Source organism: Nanorana parkeri, unplaced genomic scaffold (assembly GCF_000935625.1).
Source record: "Nanorana parkeri isolate BGI_ZX_2015 unplaced genomic scaffold, ASM93562v1 scaffold364, whole genome shotgun sequence".
Lineage (NCBI taxonomy): Eukaryota > Metazoa > Chordata > Amphibia > Anura > Dicroglossidae > Nanorana > Nanorana parkeri.
Window position 1 is genome coordinate 427,240 of NW_017306632.1, and position 19,439 is coordinate 446,678.

Here is a 19,439-nt window from a genome sequence, read left to right on the forward strand (position 1 = left end):
TATCTTCTGGTGAAGCCAATCTTTTGTTGATTTGGAGGTATGCATTGTGCCGTTGTCATGCTGAAAGGTGAAATTCATCTTCAGCTTTTTAGCAGGTTTTGTGCCAAAATTTACTGGCATTTGGAACTGTCCCTCCACCTTGACAAAAGCCCCAAATCTAGCTGAAGAAAAACGACCCCAAAGCATAATGTTGCCACCACCATCATTCTGTGGGTATGGTGGGTTTTTTGAACTATGAACAAAAAGTTCAATCTTGGTCTTTCATCTGACTTGATGTAGGGTTTTGCAAAACGTAGCTGGGCTTGGTTGCTTCTCTTGGTAAGAAAAGGCTTCCATATCACCTCCTACCCCACAGCTCAGACATATGAAGAATGAGGGAGACTCTTTTCACATCTAGTACACAACCAGTACTTGCCAGAAATTCTTGCAGATCCATTAATGTTGCTGTAGGCCTCTTGACAGCCTCCCAGATCAGTTTTCTTTTTGTGTTTTCATCAATTTTGGAGGAACTTCCAGTTCTTGGTAATGTCGCTGTTGTGCCATATTTTCTCCACTTGTTGAGGACAGGCTTTACTTGCTCCATAATATATCTAATGATTCAGAAAAAATTTTTTGTACCCTTCTCCTGACTGATGCCTTCTAACAATGAGATCCCTTTGATGCTTTGTAAGCTTTTAGCAGACCATGGCTTTTGCTGTAAGAGGTAACTCAGTAAATGTCAGAAAAATCAGACTAGAACAGCTAAACTTTATATGGGCTTAATCAAAGTCACTTTAATTGAATACTATTTAATGTCAATTTTAAAATGATTGGTTAATTTTGAACACAGCCTCATCCCTAATTATAAGAGGGTGTGTACACTTATGCAGCCACATTATTTTATTTTATTACTTTTTTTCCCCCCCACTATACAGTTTCAATTTGGTTTTTAATTGAATGGTACAAGCTACAGGTCACACTATGGTGTAGCGGGGATGCCATCACGGTAATGTGTGTTCACACGTGATTGGGTCCCTGGATGCGCACCAACTGCACAAAAGTACATGTCACAAATTTGGTGACATGCATTCTGCGTTTCTCCTGTACACGTTCTTACGCATGCAAACACACTGGGGAAAAAACCCTGTTTGCTCGGCCGCGTTTGGGGTGCTATTACCTAGTGATGGCAATGCAAGCACATTTGAACACTTATCGTGAATGCACGTCGATGCGCGCACCTTTGCACGTTTGATGCTCGTTTGCGATATGCTCTGGTTTGAACGGGGCCTTGAGATCGGGAGAAAATTCTGAAGCGATTTTATCTTGGTCTGATTTTTTTTTTTTACATCTCAAACTGGCATTCTTACAGGGATGCATATACTTTTTTATACCACATACTGTGCGTGTGATTATTTATATAATATATCTCCCAGCTAATGATCATGTACCAAAATGGATTGGGTCAGATTGTTCTGTTTTTTTGTTGTGTGTGTGTGGTTCCCCCCCCCTCAATCTCCTTTTAAAATAAGGCACTCTCAGTACTTGTGACCCACACCATTACCGTGGGTCACAAGCAGAAGCTGTTTTGTGTACCTGTCAGTAATAAACTATTCTGGTTTTGTAACCATAGTCTGAAACATGATCTTGGAAATGTTAGAGAATACAGGAGGGTGCCTGTTGCTGTCACTCAGGCTCTTATGTTGAGTGACGCACTTTGGATTTTGCCAATGAGATATTACTTTTTCTTTATCTTAAGTGATATTCTGAGAGAAGCAACTTATTTTAACTGCAATTTTTTAAAATCTATCCCTATATTTTAATATACTTTAATATTAGAATTCTGGATTTAGTAAATGGAAAGAAAACCTTATTGATGGAAAATATATATTGCTCTGCTGTGGTCATGTGATAAAAAATTCATTGCTGATTAGACACCTGGTGGCTGTGGACATGCTAGGAACTTTTACTGACTCTCTGCTCTCCTCCACAGTGCTGAATGCTTCTGGAAGGAGGGGGAAGTTTTGATTTAGCCTGAGTATGTAAACTGAGACAATCTAATTATAATCCCATGGAAATATGGCTAGTTATACATAGAACATGAAGGATAGTGCAACTATTAATGTTATTGCTAGAATATTATAATGAATACATTATATTCAAGCAAGTGATTTGTTACCCTGCATTTATGAAATTAGGAGGTTTTACAAATTGCGTAACCACTGATGCAGATAATAAAGTTTGACTCAAAGAAATAAAAAATTAAAACATCAGGGTAATGTAAAGCACATGTATATGCCTATCAGTGAATAGGTATATGTTTGTTGTGGCAACTGTCATTTTCTTAGCTTCACGAGATTCTTTTCCTACCCAATGACACAGGAAGTAGAGTGTTTAAAAGGTAATGTTGAAATATTTTGCCCTACTGTTCTCATGAGGTATGGTGGAGAGGCCTATGTAGAACTGGATTGGTCTCCTGTTTGGTAAAGTACTCCTTACTTGCAGCATGCTAAAGACCTCTGCATCTCAGAAGAGAATGGCCTGAGAGGGCCTTCCAGGTTTACCTAAAGCAGCTGGTGTTTATCTTCCCAGCATGGGGATCTTTAAGCATGGAGTAGAATTTGGCTGCTACTCAGGCTCCAGTGATATCCTAGTTGAATCCTCGAGGAGCCTCCCATCATTGTCTGAGTTGGGAAGATTTAAATTTGCCTACATGGAGAACTGGGGGTCTTGAACCCCTTAATATGGAAAGTTTATCCAAACAATGACTGGAAGAGCCCTTTCTCCTGACCTAGAGATCCTCCAACCTCTGCGCCACACACCGTGGATCCATCTTCTGAATACCTACATCACTACTATACACTCGGTGGTGAAAAAGGGGTCTGATGATGGAACCATGGTGGGTGTTGGAACACCGGTATTTGAAGTATCAAATGCTGAAGTAGCTTATAAAGACTGCAGCACTGGAAAGGGACTGTAGTGATACTAGACTGATAGTGCTGGCCTTGATCTTTAAAAAAAAATTGCCATCCTGGATCCATCCACTGCGATTAGTTGGACAATGAATGTCTAGAGAGACTATTATAGACATACAATGGCTTCCAACCAAGTGACCATCTCTCTGGGGTTTGTAATGAAAAAGTAGGATGAAAAAAATGTAGGATGAAAGTACAATTTATTACTGGTCCTATATGTCAGAGTTCGACTGTGTATAGTTAATATAAACTGCTACCCCATACGGTCTACTCTAATTTAGAAGGATTTGGTAGGTTTGACTTGCAAATAACACTTTATTGTAATGTCAAGCATTGTTTACAAGTTTTTTGCACTTAACCTATTGTGTGTTTGTGTATGAGCATTTTCACTAGATCTACAGTGTATAAAATGTAACAGATGTAGCAGCGTTACTTTCGGTTCCCATTAATGGGACATAAGCCATTCCTTGCTGCTGTCTCTTGTCTGACATTGTTGTTCTGGCAAAATGACCATATGCTTAGGTGTTAGTACTCATTCCTTCGGGTATGGTATTTGCTTGGTGACTGTGGACTTGGCTAGTGGCTTTGCTTAAAGGGAAACTAGTGCATTTTTATTTCTGCACACACTTTTAATCATTAACTTTAGTTAACATAAAAAAATTGAGACTGACCGCATTTAAATACCACACTTTTTATCGCCGTGCAAATACTGACAAATACCTGCTTATACTGCAAGAAATCGTGAGCTGCTCACTTTCTGTAATGGGTTGACAACACTGCCTTTGCACAGAAATTTTAGGCAGTGTTGTCAGCTTGTTATTGGACTACAGAACTTTGCCTATCCTCACCCCTGCTCTATCCCGCTCCACATGTATACATTGATTATTTTTTTTGCATGCAAAATAGTGCTACTGCCAAGACTCTAGAGCCTGCCCACCCCCTGTGTGAAGGGCTCCTTCACATATATCACAAGCCCAGTGATGACATCAGAGTGTATTACATTTTCTTGCTACAGTAACAAGGTAATAGAAGAAAACAGAATAGAAGAAAACAAAATAATGTTGGAACATACTCTTGAGGGGAAGAGGATTGTTTGGAGGCAGAGTAATTTTGGATCATGCCTATAGAAATCCCTTTTTATCTCTTTCCTGTCCATATCTTTATTATATACCATGTCCAGATTTGTACATTCTCGCTCTAACACAAACGCGTCCAGGCTGTCATGTGCAGATAATCGCAGTATGCCCGATTTTACATGGCAATGGCTGACAGCTGTTTCTCTGAGTCTCCTGGAGAAATTGGTGAGACTCACCCACCCACTCGGCCTTATTCACATGCATGGGGCCTAATACGCAGCGGTGGTAGCAACAAAAGACGTTCTCGCATACTAAAGAACCCTGTAGAGACACAAAAACACCTACTGTTATTGCTGCCCTCTCATGTTGCCTGCTATCATGCTATACTTCTGGCTTCATTACTTTGAGTCAAGACTCAGAACAAGTCTAAATACCAGAAGATCTGATTTGGCCAGTTGCACACTTTTTTTTTTTCTTTTTTTTCCTGGGTCAATAACTCAAAGTATTGAAGGCAGATATCATTTTAAGAACCATATCAGTAATATCCACCTTAGTACAGTTTTCCTTTAAATTATTGTACGTTTGTGTGATGCTCTGGTTTGTGGAGCCCTCTAAAGTGCCTTAGGACAGCCTAAAGAGATCTGTAACACAAATGACAAACATTCTAATCTTGAGTATGTAAATGTATTTTGTATGCATTGTATTTGTTACACTTATTCTACAGACCTTTCATTCACCATGAAATAATAAACAGAATAAACTTTGTACATTCATTCTTTACAAGTGCAATATGTTGCCATGTGCTGAACTTCATCTTATTTCATTCTCTCCACGTTTTGAAAAATATTTTTCTCTTTTAAAAAGTTCATTTTATTATTCATTTCTACATGGTGAAAACTCTTTGCATGCTTATGACAGAATTATGATCCTACTAGTGAAAAGTATTTTGGTATCTTTTTACGCTTTATTGCAGAATTATGATCATATCGAGTTCTGTAAATTTCTGTTACATAACTGCATTTCCCTGCTGCCTCTTTTCTGTTCACAATTTCAATGACCTTTCCATAGATGAGGAGGATGAATCATGGCTCTCACCAGCTTCAACACTTTTTCTCTAGATGTTTTCTCGTTTATAGCTCTTTTCCGACATAGCTGCTTTATTTGTGAGATAAACATGGAAATATACATTTTAATGTACAAGTAGTTTCTTTGCTGGGAATTGTCTGTTTAGTTATAGCGATACTTATGCTCTTTGGAAACCACTGAGGAGATGCAGTAGGGCCAGACCTTTTTAAAGTCTGTACATTTAAGCCAGCCATACATGGCTCGAATTTTCTCTAAGTCCTACTAAATCACTCGAAATTTGAGCCATGGGTGGCACTGAATGACATTACCTGGCTTGACAACCTATGAGCCAGATGGAATATTGTTGGCTGAACACTGACTACATCCTATCAGATGCAGTCAGTGTTCAGGTTTTTAGGCAAACTTCATAGAATCCCATCGCACTCCTGACCGGATACGACCCAAAACATCGGGTGGGTGCTGTAATGTAATCGAGTACAAATCCAAAAATATTTACCAGCACACCAAAGCATATTCTGTCAATTCTTCTTTATTGACAAAAGAAAGGTATGTCACAATGTGTAGCGCTGTTTCGGAACAATTTCAGTCCCTTCAGGCAAACAGAGTGATCAGAGTGCCTGAAGAAGGGACCAAAATGGTTCCGAAACCTCGCTACACATTGTGGCATACCTTTCTTATGTCAATAAAGAAGAATTTACACTATATGTTTTGTTGTGCTGCTGACTATTTTTGGATTTGTACAGGTATTCAGGCAGCCGCACGTGCCAGCAACTGTCAAAATACAACAGCCGGCAGTAATTATTCCTCCATCTATGATGTTTCACGTGAATAACGGAATCTGTGGGGGGCCACACACTGTTTGAATTGCAGCAGAGTCATCTGGAATTCAATCCGCTTGCCAGTTGTCAGGCAGTGACCATCTCTTAAGGTGACAATTCACAGAAAAGGAATAATTTTTTTTGTATAAGTTTTTATTGAAAGAAGTTTTCATACAAAAGTACAAAGTTTTGTACAAAGTACAAAAAGTAGAATTACACATAAACACAATCAGCCATAGAGTGATCTTAATACATATATCAGTACATATTTTGCTCAACACATGAAACTTATCCTAAAATCTTGCATTAGCATAATAATCCTTGAGCCTAAAAGGCTTGATTGCGGGGAGGTGGGAGGAAGGCAGGGGGAAAAGGAATAATTAGTAAGTTTAATTCTACATTGCTGCATCATTTCCCCAAATAACTCTCATTAGGTACTTATACAAAGCAGATCTGACCATTCTGCCTATGCAACAGGTGGTCAGTTTGGCCTTCTACAAACATGGTCACACCTGAAAGATCCAGATATTTGGCACTCTAGCTGAATGCTTGTGGGGGAATATTAAAAAATGGCTTTCTAATGAATACCAACTCAGCAGATTTTGGCATGAACAAGTACCGTAGTTCTTTCCATGTGCTCTTTTACATGCTGATATCCGCTAAGCTGTGCAATGTGTGTATAACAACTCTGTTCATCTGTAAATATGAATGGAGCTTGCTGGGGACACACATGCATCACTGTCCTGAATGGGAATGCGTGTCAAGCAGTGTCTCAAAGATGCAGCTTAAAATGACGGGCACCCAAAGCAACTCCCCTCTGCTAGGCTCATCCCCTTGATACAGTAAATTTTTCTTGTTCCTGTTCCTATCCTGGCTTAGAATATTTTGATAGTACATAAATTAGTATTTTTATGAAAGCTTTAGTTGTCACAGGGCACTCATTCATTCCCCATGTGAACCCAAGGGAGAGTATCTCTTTTTGGATCTTTTTATGCACTTTCTGGTTTAAACTTTACGGCTGGTTTTCTGCTATTGGTTTCAAAACGTTTTACATGATTATTTGTTTTAACATACAGTGGATGTTTGTTTAATGGATTGTCACAAGCATAATCGATTTAGATCTTTATCACATTTCTAATAAACATTAATGTTTTTGATGCCTTTCATCATGTGCACTATAGGTAACTGATAAGTTGTTTCCCTTTTTTTTTTAATCAGCAAAGTAATGGGTTATTATAATGCCAGCCCCACATCATTACATTCTTTCTTTTTCCTCCTCAAGTCCTTTTATTTGACCTCTGGAACCAAAGAGAGGAGGCGTTGCATAAGCTTGACTTGTTGATTACACAGGACTCTAGCCCCTCTCTAGCCTCTTCATATGGTAGAGGTGAGTATTAGGGGTACACCGATGCCAGTTTTTTCGGTATCGAGTACCAAATATAGATAGAGAGATCTTTATTGTTTTTTTTTTCCGGTACTCGCCGATACCAAGTACCGTTGCATTTGTGCCCCGCTTTATCAGGAAGTCGGCAGTGGATCATGACCCTTCACCTGGCTTCCTGATTGCCTGTGGCCAGTCACCAGCGCTATCACATTGAAGGGCAGTGGGACATATGCTCCCACCTTACCAGGAATTGTGCATTTTTCTGTTCCTGTCAGCTGAATGGAGCGGTGAAAGGTCCAAAAAGCTTTGCCTACAAAAGATGACTGTAAATATTTGCCTCTTCCACTTGTTGCACCTCCAAACACCAATCTAAAGAACCAGCTGCTGAAATGTGTTCAGAAACTGACACATACAGGAATGTCTATCTCCTGGTCCCCTACTTTTTGCTAAGTGGTGAAAGGGACCAGGAGATCGATGCTTGTGGAAATGTTGGTTTGTGAGCAGACTCCGTGGACAATTTATCTTAAAGTATTTGTGAATACGCTAGAATAAAAGCCCATTTTAATACAGCAAATAGTATGATGGACTTAAATTGCATGTACTTTTTTTTTTATAAATAAAGCTTTACCTGTTTGTGGCCAGGAAATGTATCTACCTTCATCCCCAAGGACAATGTTAGTCAATTGTTTTAATGGTTGAAAGAAAGGTATACTTCTAGAAATAGTTATCAATTGTTGACATTTTTGCTAAAGCAACTTAATACAATTTGTAAGCACTGCCAGACTAAGATTTCTTCTACATATGGAAATGAATAAATCATCATTGGAAAACAGAACAATACCATCTTTCAAATGTTTGGTATTTTATTACAATTTAAAAATGCAAGTTCTACATAATTCAAATGGTTTTAGAGTTTTTATATAATTAGTCTTCATGCTTCTACAAAACAACTCGATAATCATTGTCACCGTCCATTTCTAAAAATGTATTCAGGTTTCTGGGCATCAATTTGTTTTCACTTCAGGTTCATGTAATCTGTCATTTTAATTACTAAAGATGAATAAAGTTTCAGCATTGTATTTTATTTAACCTTTTTTTTGGTTTTTCATTGCCTTTATAAAATCTTATCAGAAAACATTCTGGCTATTTTCCTAACCTGCAGAATATTATATACCTACAGCTGTCTTTTCTGGACTTTTTTTTTTTTTATCCCTCTTGCTTTCGGAAAGCTCAGTTACCACCACTTTACTCACTAAGCCAAAAGATGCATGGAGTATGTATAGTCAATCCATGATCTGCTTACTTGATCTGGTTAGTGTCTTAAAGCACTAAAGCCAAATGCTTATAACAGCCAAGCAACTAGGATTTTTAGGAGGTCGTCAATGATCTTGGGCCCTGTTCCTCAATGCACACGCTTCCTAAAAAAAAAAGCCAATATGTTTTTCCAATGTCTGCACAATGGTTTCTGTAATTCAGTCATTGGTAGACAGTCATTCGTTACCAAATAGTGGAAATCTGTTAGCATGCTAATAGGTTGTAAGCAGTTGAGCAGGTATTTGGCATTTAGAAATCCTGGTTTGTAATACATAGTAGTGACATAAAGCGATGCTAGAATAATGGGGGCTGTCATTGCTGGTCTCTGTTTAAGAAAGTTAGTTGTCTGTTTAGGTCTAATAGTTATTATTACTGAATGAGTGTCAGACTATCCTAACTATAATGCCGTCTGAGCTGCTGACACAGAAAAAGTAAGAGTACAGCAATGGCAGCCTTCATAATCTTTCATGACAGAGTCCCCTTTTACAGGTTAGATGTCTGTCCAAACTACCATGTCAGATGCAATATCTTTGCTCTCATGGCCAACATTAAAAATACAATCCACGGAGAGAAGTAAAACATTTTCTGCCCCAAATTTAATTTAAGGGTGATTTAAATGTCGAAGTGTTTTTTTAATCTGATTTATGAGACAAATGTTTTCTTTTGTTGTAGGTTGCAAAAAATAGAGTCAAAAGAACCGAGTATTTCGAATACAATTGTTCCTGTGAGTAATAGCCAGCATGGAGGGCCAAGCCAAGACACAAAAAAGACTATAAAGAGTAAGTGTGGCAGTCTGTCTTTCTACATTTTATCAATGACTTTTCTAGTGTGCAGCAATGGACAAGGATACCTCATGTAAATATCTTCATACAGCTGGTTACCCACAGACAGGCCCGGATTCCCCACAAGGCCGCTGAGGCCCGGCCTCGGGGTGGAACGTAGCAGAGGGGCGGCAGCGCCGTGGAGGCGGTAAGTGGGGAATCCGGCCGTTCGTTTACAAGTGATTGCGGCGATGTCGCCGCGATCACTTGTAATATGTGTGCAGTCCCCTCCCCCGCACCTACCTCTCTATGCTGGTCTTCGGGACTCCGCCCTCCCCTGGCCGCCGAAATCTCTCTCCTGTCCCTGCCGCCGATGCAGTGAGCAGAGCGGCAGGGTTAAAACTAACCCTGCCGCTCCGTGTACACAGTGAGAGGGGAGAGCTGTGCTTTTCCCTTCTCACCTGTCACAGGAGTTCCAGCACAGTACTGTGCTGGAGCTTCTGTATTGGAGGTGACAGGGTCAATAAAGAGAACCTGTCACCTCCAATTGCTATCACACAGGGGATTGTTTTCTCCTGTGTGGTAGCAATAAAGTTAAGTTAAAAAAATTGATAAAAAATAATACAAAAATAAATAAAAATTAAAAAAATAAAAAGTGATTAAAAAGTAAAAAATAAGAAGAAGAATATTAAAAATAATAAGAAAATAATTATGAAAAATAAATCAACAATAAGATAAAAAATATATAAAACAAGCTAAAAATGTAAAAAATAAAAAATTAGAACTAAGGACGGCAGGGAGAGCAAATCCGGCCCTGCCCACAGATGTCTGTAACACATTACTATGTAGAAACAAATTGTATAAGCTTACCAAGTGACACCTGTGCTGCTAATATGAAGGTGGGGGGCACATACTTGAGGATTGACTGCACATGCAGATGCTCCCTGGGTTATGATCGTTTGGTTTACAATTTTTCAACTTTACAATTGTATCAATTGTATACTATAGCAGCATATATACTGTATACAGATGCTCCTTTGGTTGTGTATATACTGTACTGTATATATATTATAACGTGGCCTTGGCTAAGCTGTTATATAAACTTGGCTAAAACACTTGCATTAACCTACAGATGGACGGAAGCCTACTGTATTTGATAATAAAGTGTTGAGTATCTCATGTATATACATCTCCTCGGTATGCGATCGATTTACGATGGGTTTTTTGGAACGTAACCCCATCGTATACCAAGGACTGTCTGTAGTTTCACTATGATTAGTCACATACAGGACCAACAACAGAACACATTTTACTGCAGCCTAGGATATTTGATATATTGTAATACCATATTTTCACCATAGTAATGTAAGAATTAATATAGCCATATGCTGGCATTGGACTATCTCCATCCCTGTTATGTTTTAAAGCCAATCTAGGGGAACTATGAAATACTATTAACCACTCTAGAAGATAGCTGACAGCATATACCATTTCATTCACTTTTTTTTTTTTTTCTTTCATCACTGCCTGCAGGTACCTTTTGAATTATTTCCACTTACACATAGCCGAGAAGGTTTATGTTTTTGGCTTTATTCTACAGTGCATTTATTTTATTTATTATTGGTATTTATATGCCTGGGTAACGTGCCCAGCCATTGTGATGTGGTGGGAGGAGTGTATATGTAAATAGTGGGATTGAGAATGTTGCTGGTTGCACAGCCACCTCTGTAGGGCTCTGTGCAGCACTAAATGAGAGAATTGTGATTAAAATAGTATGTACGGTCTGCTTAGGCAAATGTAATTGGAACAAGTAAAAATATATTAGGTTTTAGTGATGTCTGTGCACCCATTGATGAGATTCACTCCATTTGTCCTGGGTGAATTCACTACTCGCCCCCTCCATGCACCAGTGTTGCCCTCAGCGCCCTTCTCTGATCCTAGTGGATAGTTCTCTTCCAGGTTGTATGATGTCTAGCATCGTTCAACCTCTTCCTGTGAGCCTAGACTGTCACTGACACATCCCTTGAGCTCAGCAGCCACATGTCCACAAGGACATTTTTTTTTGCACAATGAGCACAAGCACTTTGAGGTGAAAATATTGCACAACTACCCCTGATGAGGCCAGAATATTGAAGACAAATATTGAGAGTTTTTAAGATAAAAGTAAAATGAGAGAACCCAAGTTATGAAAGTGGAAAATTGAAGTAGGAGAATGAGAAAGATGGTAACCTCTCCCTTTTTAAATTGTAAATCGGACAAAAATTTTAATGAATTTAAAATGTATATTGTATGGTATAGTGCAGTGGTGGCGAACCTTGGCACTCCAGCTGTTTTGGAACTACAAGTCCCATGAGGCATTGCAAGGCTCTGACAGTCACAGACATAACTCCCAGAGGCAGATGCATGTTGGGATTTGTAGTTTTAGCACAGCTGGAGTGCCAAGGTTTGCCAACACTGGTATAGTGCATCCACATGCAGGCTGATGTCACAAAATGCAGCATATAATTAATGCTGGAGAAGAAGAAAAATAAACCTGCAGGTAATGTGACTGGCTAGAATGCATAGTGAGGCAGCCTGAGACTTTTATCATGCAGTATCTCTTAGGGTCACATGGGGGTGGCAGGCAGCACCTCTGGTGGTAAAAATGCTAGGGACATCCCTGCGCGTATGTTTACTTTAAAAAAAATCTGTTGGTGCAGGGAAAGATAAGACCCACTGGGGTGGATGAGAGAATCAAACTGGAATTGGGCTTTAACCATTTCCAAATATATCCAAAGTTGAAAGAAAAAGAAAACAGGTTTTGGCTCTAAATATACTAAATTGTACACACTGTATTAGCTACAGTTCTTAGATGCAAATTGCTGCTCTCAGAAATGTTCAGTTCAGTAATGATCTATAATTGCATGCATAATCATTAGTCAAACTTCAGAAAGTCGTGTAGAAAAACATGTAGCAAAACTTGTCAGGATTGTATTTGTTGTGGTGCAGTTATGGAGATTCACTTTCATTTTCTGTCCTGGTGACCACCAGGTAAGCAGCAATAAAAATCTGACATTACTAGTTTGTAGTGTGAATTCATGTATTGGTGATACAATAAAATAAAAAAAATCCACATGCAGTAGGTTATTCAGGACCATAACATTGCCTCTGCTCTTATAAATATAGCAGAGAGAGACTGGAGCTGAAATAAACTTTTACTGGCTAATAGACATGTGCACTGCCAAAAAATTTGTTTAGTTTCGTTTTAAATTCGGATTTGTGTTATTTCGTTTTTCGGGATTCGGGTGTGAAAGTCAATTCGGTAGCGGTAGTTCGAACATTCGTTTCGGTTCTTATTCGTTTTGTTTGTTCGTTTGCCGCAAAGTGACATTTGAGGGGGGAAAAATGTTTTTCTCCCTCTAATGTCACTTTGCTCCAACGAACGAAACGAATAAGAAACAAATAAGAACCGAAAACTAAACGAACGTTCGAACTACCGCTACCGAAAAATGGAAATGGAAATTCGAATTCGTTTGCATTCGTTATGTCTGTAATTCGGATACATCCGAATGTCCGAATTTGGAACGAAACGAATCGCACATGTCTACTGGCTAACATAAAGGATATCTAAACCCAAAATCAAGGATTTAATATATTGCAGCTTCTCAGTCCTTAAATGTGGTGACTGTATTAGTTTTCTTTTCTACATCCCCTGTAATAGAGACAAGGACAGAAAGGCGCATTGGTAGTTCAGTCTGTGTGACAACCAAGGATAAGGTATCTCCAAAGATACATTGGAAAGAGTAAGCGTAGCCACATTTGGACAGGAAGTGCAGGTCAAAAGCCTGGAAAAAAATAAACTATGCAGGCACCACATTTAGGCCTGACAAACGCTAACATATACTGTATAAAATGTCGTTTTTTTTATTTTTGTTTTAGGCTTTGAATATGCTTTTAAGTTTTGGAAAATGCAAGATCTCAGGACCTTTCTTGGTCCCTTCCTCGGTCATTTTAACATTTTGGAAATGGTTCTACAACCCACATATGTATACATAGGGAAGCAATAAAATACAGCCATTAATAAAAAAAAAATTGTTTTCTTGACACACTTGGATAGTAATCGCCGTTTAAATGGTTAGACTATATAGACAGAAATAAGACCTTAGGAGTATTAATGGGGGCATTTAATTCTTTTATAACATTGTCTATAGATTTAATAATAATGTAATATTGCCTGAGGAAAGAAGTTACAAAAGCTTGCATCTTCAGTAAACTGACCAAAAAAGCTATCACTTAAACTCTAATTTTTGTTTGCATTATTCAATGGTTAACATGGTACAATACTCTACTGCAAAATATAGTAAAATAGTTGCACAGAATGTAGAGCATGCCACCTGGTGGACACCAAGTACAAGCTGGAGTTTTCACTGCCTCTAGGAAGATGATCTGAATAGTTATAAGGATGGATTATGTAATCATACAATACTTCTTAAACTTGAACCTTTTTGTGTGTGGAACACTTACATTCTTTTAAATTGTGGGGCAAACCCTACTAGATTTTGGTAGCTTTTTGTGGTCCTTGAACTCCTCAAACACTACGCATTGCAGTTCTAATAGCTGTTTAATAGCAAAAAGGAAATGCAACAGAAGTGTGAAGTTTAGGAGCTGCGCTCTTAAAAATGTACTTTAGTATTCTGTCAGAAGAACTAATGTAATTTTGTAATGGTAATTCCCAGTGCGAAATAATTTTATTCACAGAATGCGCTTTTCACAGCTGGCATGAGACATGCTCTATCTATTTCATGATTTTATTTTACGGGACTGTTAGAGGGATCTCTGTCTAACTAGATGTTTAATACCTATAAATGAGGGACTCTGCAACCTTAATCCAAAGGTAATTTAAGAGAATATTCAGCAATTATTTGGTTTTCTTGATGACTGAGTATTGTAATCTAGTATTTCAAATAACTTGTATAAAGTGTTCAATCCAACGTCCCAAAAAGAAAAGACTATTTTAGTGAAATGTTAAACAAGCCTTCCCACACTATTAAATATGCTCCTTGTGGTGCAAACATTCGCTCAAGCAGCTGTTACTGACAGATGGAGCCACTGACTTTAAAAGAACTAAAAGGTAAAAGTGGTGAGTATCTAAAAATACATCAGACTGTCTTTACTAAAAAGCCACATTCAAAAATAGAAAGTCTGACTGCTCTACTGATTTGTCTGTTTTGCTGGGTAGTGTTTGAGCTTTTCAATATTGTTTATAAACCAGGCACTACTTGCTTTTTTAAATTGACTGCAAACTCTGGAGTTAGATTTTAAAAATGCATTCAAGTACCTTTTTAATTATTACAAAAATGTATCTGAATTGGTGTCGACACTGTCCTACAAGCTCATGTTTAGTTTACTAATGTGCATTTAAGTTCTAGGCCATCATGGGAGCGAGCTTGGAGTGGTGGCTACTTTACAACACACACAGGGACCATGAAGAACAAAAGTAGCCACCCTCCGGAAGGAAGGACAGTGTCAGCACCAATTCAGAGATGATTTGAGGATCTACAGCTGAATGATGTGCAAATAAGATACATTTTTGTTACTGGTTTGTGTACTTGAATGCATTTTTAAGATTTCACTTCTGAATTTGTCACTTTATGCAATAATGCTTACAGCTGGAAGGTATAGGCCCAAGTCAACTATATTTCTGCTTAGCATAAATGTAAAAGCCTGAGTAAATAATGTTTCATCGGTTTTCTGTAAAGTCTGTAGATTTTTCCTTTTATTTTAACATTACATTCTTATGAAATGTTTCCAAATCTGATAAATGTTCAAAACCCTCTTCCTCTCTTCTAGAAATTGCACCAATGATGGCCAAATCCATGAGAGCTTTCAAGAACAGGGTAGGGCCAAGATGAAATCTTAGGCGCCTTGGTAAAACAAAAACTTCTATGATTTAAGTTTAAAATTAAATTAAAAAAATAAACGTTTTTGTGTTTGTTTTTGTCATGCTTGGCGTTCTGAAAAACATAATGTCAATGCATAAATTAAACTGGTTTATATTGTATTATAATAAACACAATGGTGGAGCTGTCAAAACATTCATATGGCAATGTGTTTTATAATAATTTTTTAATTTATTTTGCGGAGAGATTGGGTTGACATAACAAGACCCCTCGGTAGCCTAATATAGTCGATGACAAAGAATTGTGCCGCACACAAAATTAGACATGTAAAATATTTCAATTTCCACATATATAGTTGTAAAGAAGGAATAAGCAAGTCAGCTTCTTGAGCTTTCAAAAATCAAACTCATCTTTAATTTTTTTTTTTTATTAAATATTTCTTTATTGATTTCACATTTCACAAATCACAAAAATATCATCAGAAACAATTATTGATTTAAAAAAAAAGGGAGTTAAATCGACAGAGTTTACTTGGTAGATTGAAGTCTAGATATGGCGTTTCCCCTTTTCTTTCCTTTTTACGTTCCCACTCCTTGCCCCTTCTACTTCCTCTTCTTTCACCCTACTCCTCCTAGTCTTTATAGATATCTAAGAATCTCTGATGAACTCATATAGTCCCTCCAGGGGCTCCACCTCTCCCTAAATGTCATATATCTATTATGTAAGCGAGATGTGAGTTCTTCAAATCGCATGACATTATTAAGTTCTTCCACCCATTCTGATATCTGGGGGGGGCTAGTTGACTTACAGTGTCTTGGTATTACTGCCCTTGCAGCTGCTAGGATCGGGCATAGAAGACCTTTTTTCACTGCGGCTACGGGTCCATGGTGTAGACAGCAGGGCAACCTCAGGTGTCTCTAGGCCATGAAGACCCGTCAGCTCTTGAGCGATCTCCAGGATTACTTTCCAGTAAGTTCTTATCGACTGGCACGACCACCAGATGTGTAACATCATCCCATCTTCCCCAGAGCACCTCCAGCATAGCTTAGACTTATTAGGGTTGATTTTATTTAAGTTAAGTGGACATCTATACCATCTTGTTAATACTTTAAAATTTCTTTCCTGGGTAAGGGCTGAGATACTTGATTTAAAGGTTAGGTAAAAGATCTTCCTCCACTCATTCTCTGTTAATGCGTGTTCCAGCTCTCGTTCCCACGCTTTAGTGTAATAGGGCAGTGTTGGATACATCTGGTTTAATAATAGATTATATAGCTTAGACACCATGTGTTTATCGCCCGCCTTTTTTACACAAATCTCAAAAGGGGTTAGATCTCTAATCACTCTACTTTCTATGGAGAGGCCATTGAAAAAAATGTTTCAGTTGGAGATACTCCAACCATTTTCCTTTATTTGGGTGGTTCATGGGGAGGAGTTCTAAAAGTGGGCGTAGCCCATTTTCTGTTGTAGTTTGCATAATTGGAGAGTGTCTAGTTGTGTGCCAGATTAAAAATCTTCTGCACTTCAGACCAAATGGGAAATCAGGGTTCCCTAGTATAGGTGTTAATTTTTTTTGGGTAATTTATTTTAAATTATATTTAAGTTCCCTGTGAAAAAAACCCTAAGGATTCCTATGTCAAAGGGAATAGTTAATTTATGTTTCCTTAATAAAAGCAGCAGATTGTGTGGTTAGATGTTCTATTAGAAAAACTTTTTTTCCGGTCTTCCAATTCCATGCCAATGGTAAAGGCTGGTGAATGGTGGTAAATAAGGTGATGATTGTAAATGCATTTGAATAACTTGATTCTGCCGCTTTGCAGCATAATCACAGCTTTATCTTAGGTACTATGTACAGTAAATATCCACTGTGCTTGGTGAACATTCTCAGTTTATTTAGTAACTCAACCCCCACAGGCTCCAGACATGTATTTTTGTTTTTGCCACAATGCTGTTTAAAGAAGTGCTGCAGCCACATATACCAGTAACTTCAAGGGTTGGGGATTGACAGACAGGCAGAGATGTGCCTGTTAGAGATGAGGTCCGGGTTCAGAGCCACTTTTGGTTTAAGGTGGATTTAATAGTTCAGCAAAACTCCAAAGTGATAACTAAAAATGTGCCCCTCAACCCATAATGCACTGCATAACCATTGTGTCTGGTCAGATGGGTCCCTAAGAGCCAATAATATGAAAGAATGAACAGACCAGCTCCCTCACTATAGAAGGTGGGCTCCCAGTAGCCATACTGTCAGATATATACCACCTTGGGTTCACAGTTCCTTTTTTTTCCCCCCTGTTTCTTTGGGTGAAGGATATTGTGTTGCCAGGGCCCTTTTTAAGTTTGGTTCCGCAAACACTTGTTGCTAAGCAAATGTTGAGGGGGCTAAGGGGGGGCGGGGCTGGGGGGTAGATTTCTGTTTTTTTATTTGATATTGATTGGGCCATTAAGTTTTTGGGGTACTCCAGTGCAGCATTTACTTGTTGTTGACCATCTGTCCATGGAGCTGCCTTTTGTTCACAGCATGTGCCTGAATTGCGTGTGTAGAAAGAAAAATGAAGTGCATAGTACTAAGAAAAGTTAGGCTTACACCGGTTCGGCTTATTATCCCTGGTTAACAATGTCCTGCTGCTGGCCAATTTTACACTGCTGTATCATCCGTGTTGTCTAAATTCTTGTTTGCCTGCCTTTTTATCCTCTAGTACATTTTTGTCTATTTCTCCCTCATTTAAAACTGTCCCATGGTTGGCTAATTTTACACTGGTATCATCTACAAGTCTATTCATTCTTAATAAGTGTCTGATAGAAATTGGCCAGGGAAGGGACAGTTCTGCATCAGCAAGAACAGGGATGACCTCAGAAATTGCCCTGTAGTTCAGTAACTGCCTTTCAAAGTTGGCCTGTTATCACTTGATGAGAATACATGTGTTCCTTCTAAACTGACAAAAGCCTTTTTGATGTTGGTGTATGGAAATCAATTCAATTGTAAAGGAAAAAATAAATTACGCAGACCAAAATGCCCTGCCAATGTATGCTGTGACTGAGACTGTTGGAGAAAATTGTGCTGTTCCAGGTCGGCTCAGATTATAAGGCTGAGTGAAAATCACTCGCCTCATAATTCTCCTTTAAGCTCAGACTCCAAAATTAATTGCTCAAAGTGAACACACTATCATCGCATAACCAGCTTATTAAAGCGCCAGTTCTTGGAAGAAGTATTGGGTGAGAAGCAATCCTTACTTCCAGGTACCTACTTGCTTGAAAGTGGCAAAGTAATCAGTATTTCAATTACCTATCAATCATCTTCATCCTGCGTTCAGGACATTGAAGAATCATCCATCTCGCCTAACTCCTGGTTGCAAATCTTTGTTACTGCATAGCAAACATCCGCATTTCACAGGGGTGATCTAAAAAGAGTTCTGACTCCTGGGCACAAATCTTGTTCAATTTCATACACATGAATGAGAAGAGGAGATCTGTTCATTCACTTTTTTTATTTTTTTTACCTCTTATGTATCTTAACACCACACAAATGGTTCAGTAAAGCTCAAAAAAAAAATAGACATCCTCACAGATCTGGAAAAGAATCCTTGCCCCCGGGCACACATCTTTCTTACAGTTGCAAACTCTATTTACAGCCAATCCTTTCACACCTTACCAGTAAAACCAAACCTGGGATCTGGCAGGGTAACTGATTTGTCTATTTCATCACCAGAATAGATAAAGAAAACCAAAGTCCTTGTGGCCAGGTCTTTTGATAACCACTTTGTCTTTTTGGATGTGTCTCCTGTAGCTCCAGCTTAACAAGCATCCATCAAATTTCACAACCGCCTGCGTACTGAATCCATGCTTCCTATTAGGCTTGGGCGCTCCTGAAAACTCCCAGATGGCTTCTTTTATCCATTCTTCTCTCTTGCCCACCACTTCCTCCAGCACCCATTTTGGAGCGTATGGATATTAAAATCCATATTCCTGGGGGCGTGGTCTCGACATGGCCGAGTGAGCACGCAGATCCCTGGAGCTCTGTGACCGCCGACACCAGAAGCCGTTCTAGCAGACGATACCGACCCGATACCGTGGATGCTCAGCTGCCGGAATCTCGCCAGCACTCTCGAGACCTCCAGAGGACTGGACTTACGCCGCTACTTCTCGCCCGCGCAGCCGCAGACTCCCGCCGGCCCG

The 19,439-nt window shown here is 38.8% G+C and overlaps 1 protein-coding gene across 1 annotated transcript in view; it reads left to right on the forward strand.

Annotated features, from left to right (window-relative positions):
• The window catches only part of LOC108788950 (transcription elongation factor B polypeptide 3-like), a 36,805-nt gene extending 21,524 nt beyond the window's left edge, over positions 1–15,281 (forward strand). The window contains exons 10-11 of the mRNA XM_018558856.1: positions 9,302–9,408; positions 15,220–15,281. Of these exons, the coding sequence (XP_018414358.1) occupies positions 9,302–9,408; positions 15,220–15,281 (169 nt within the window). The remainder of the gene's footprint in view (positions 1–9,301; positions 9,409–15,219) is intronic.
• The last annotated feature ends 4,158 nt before the right edge of the window (positions 15,282–19,439 follow it).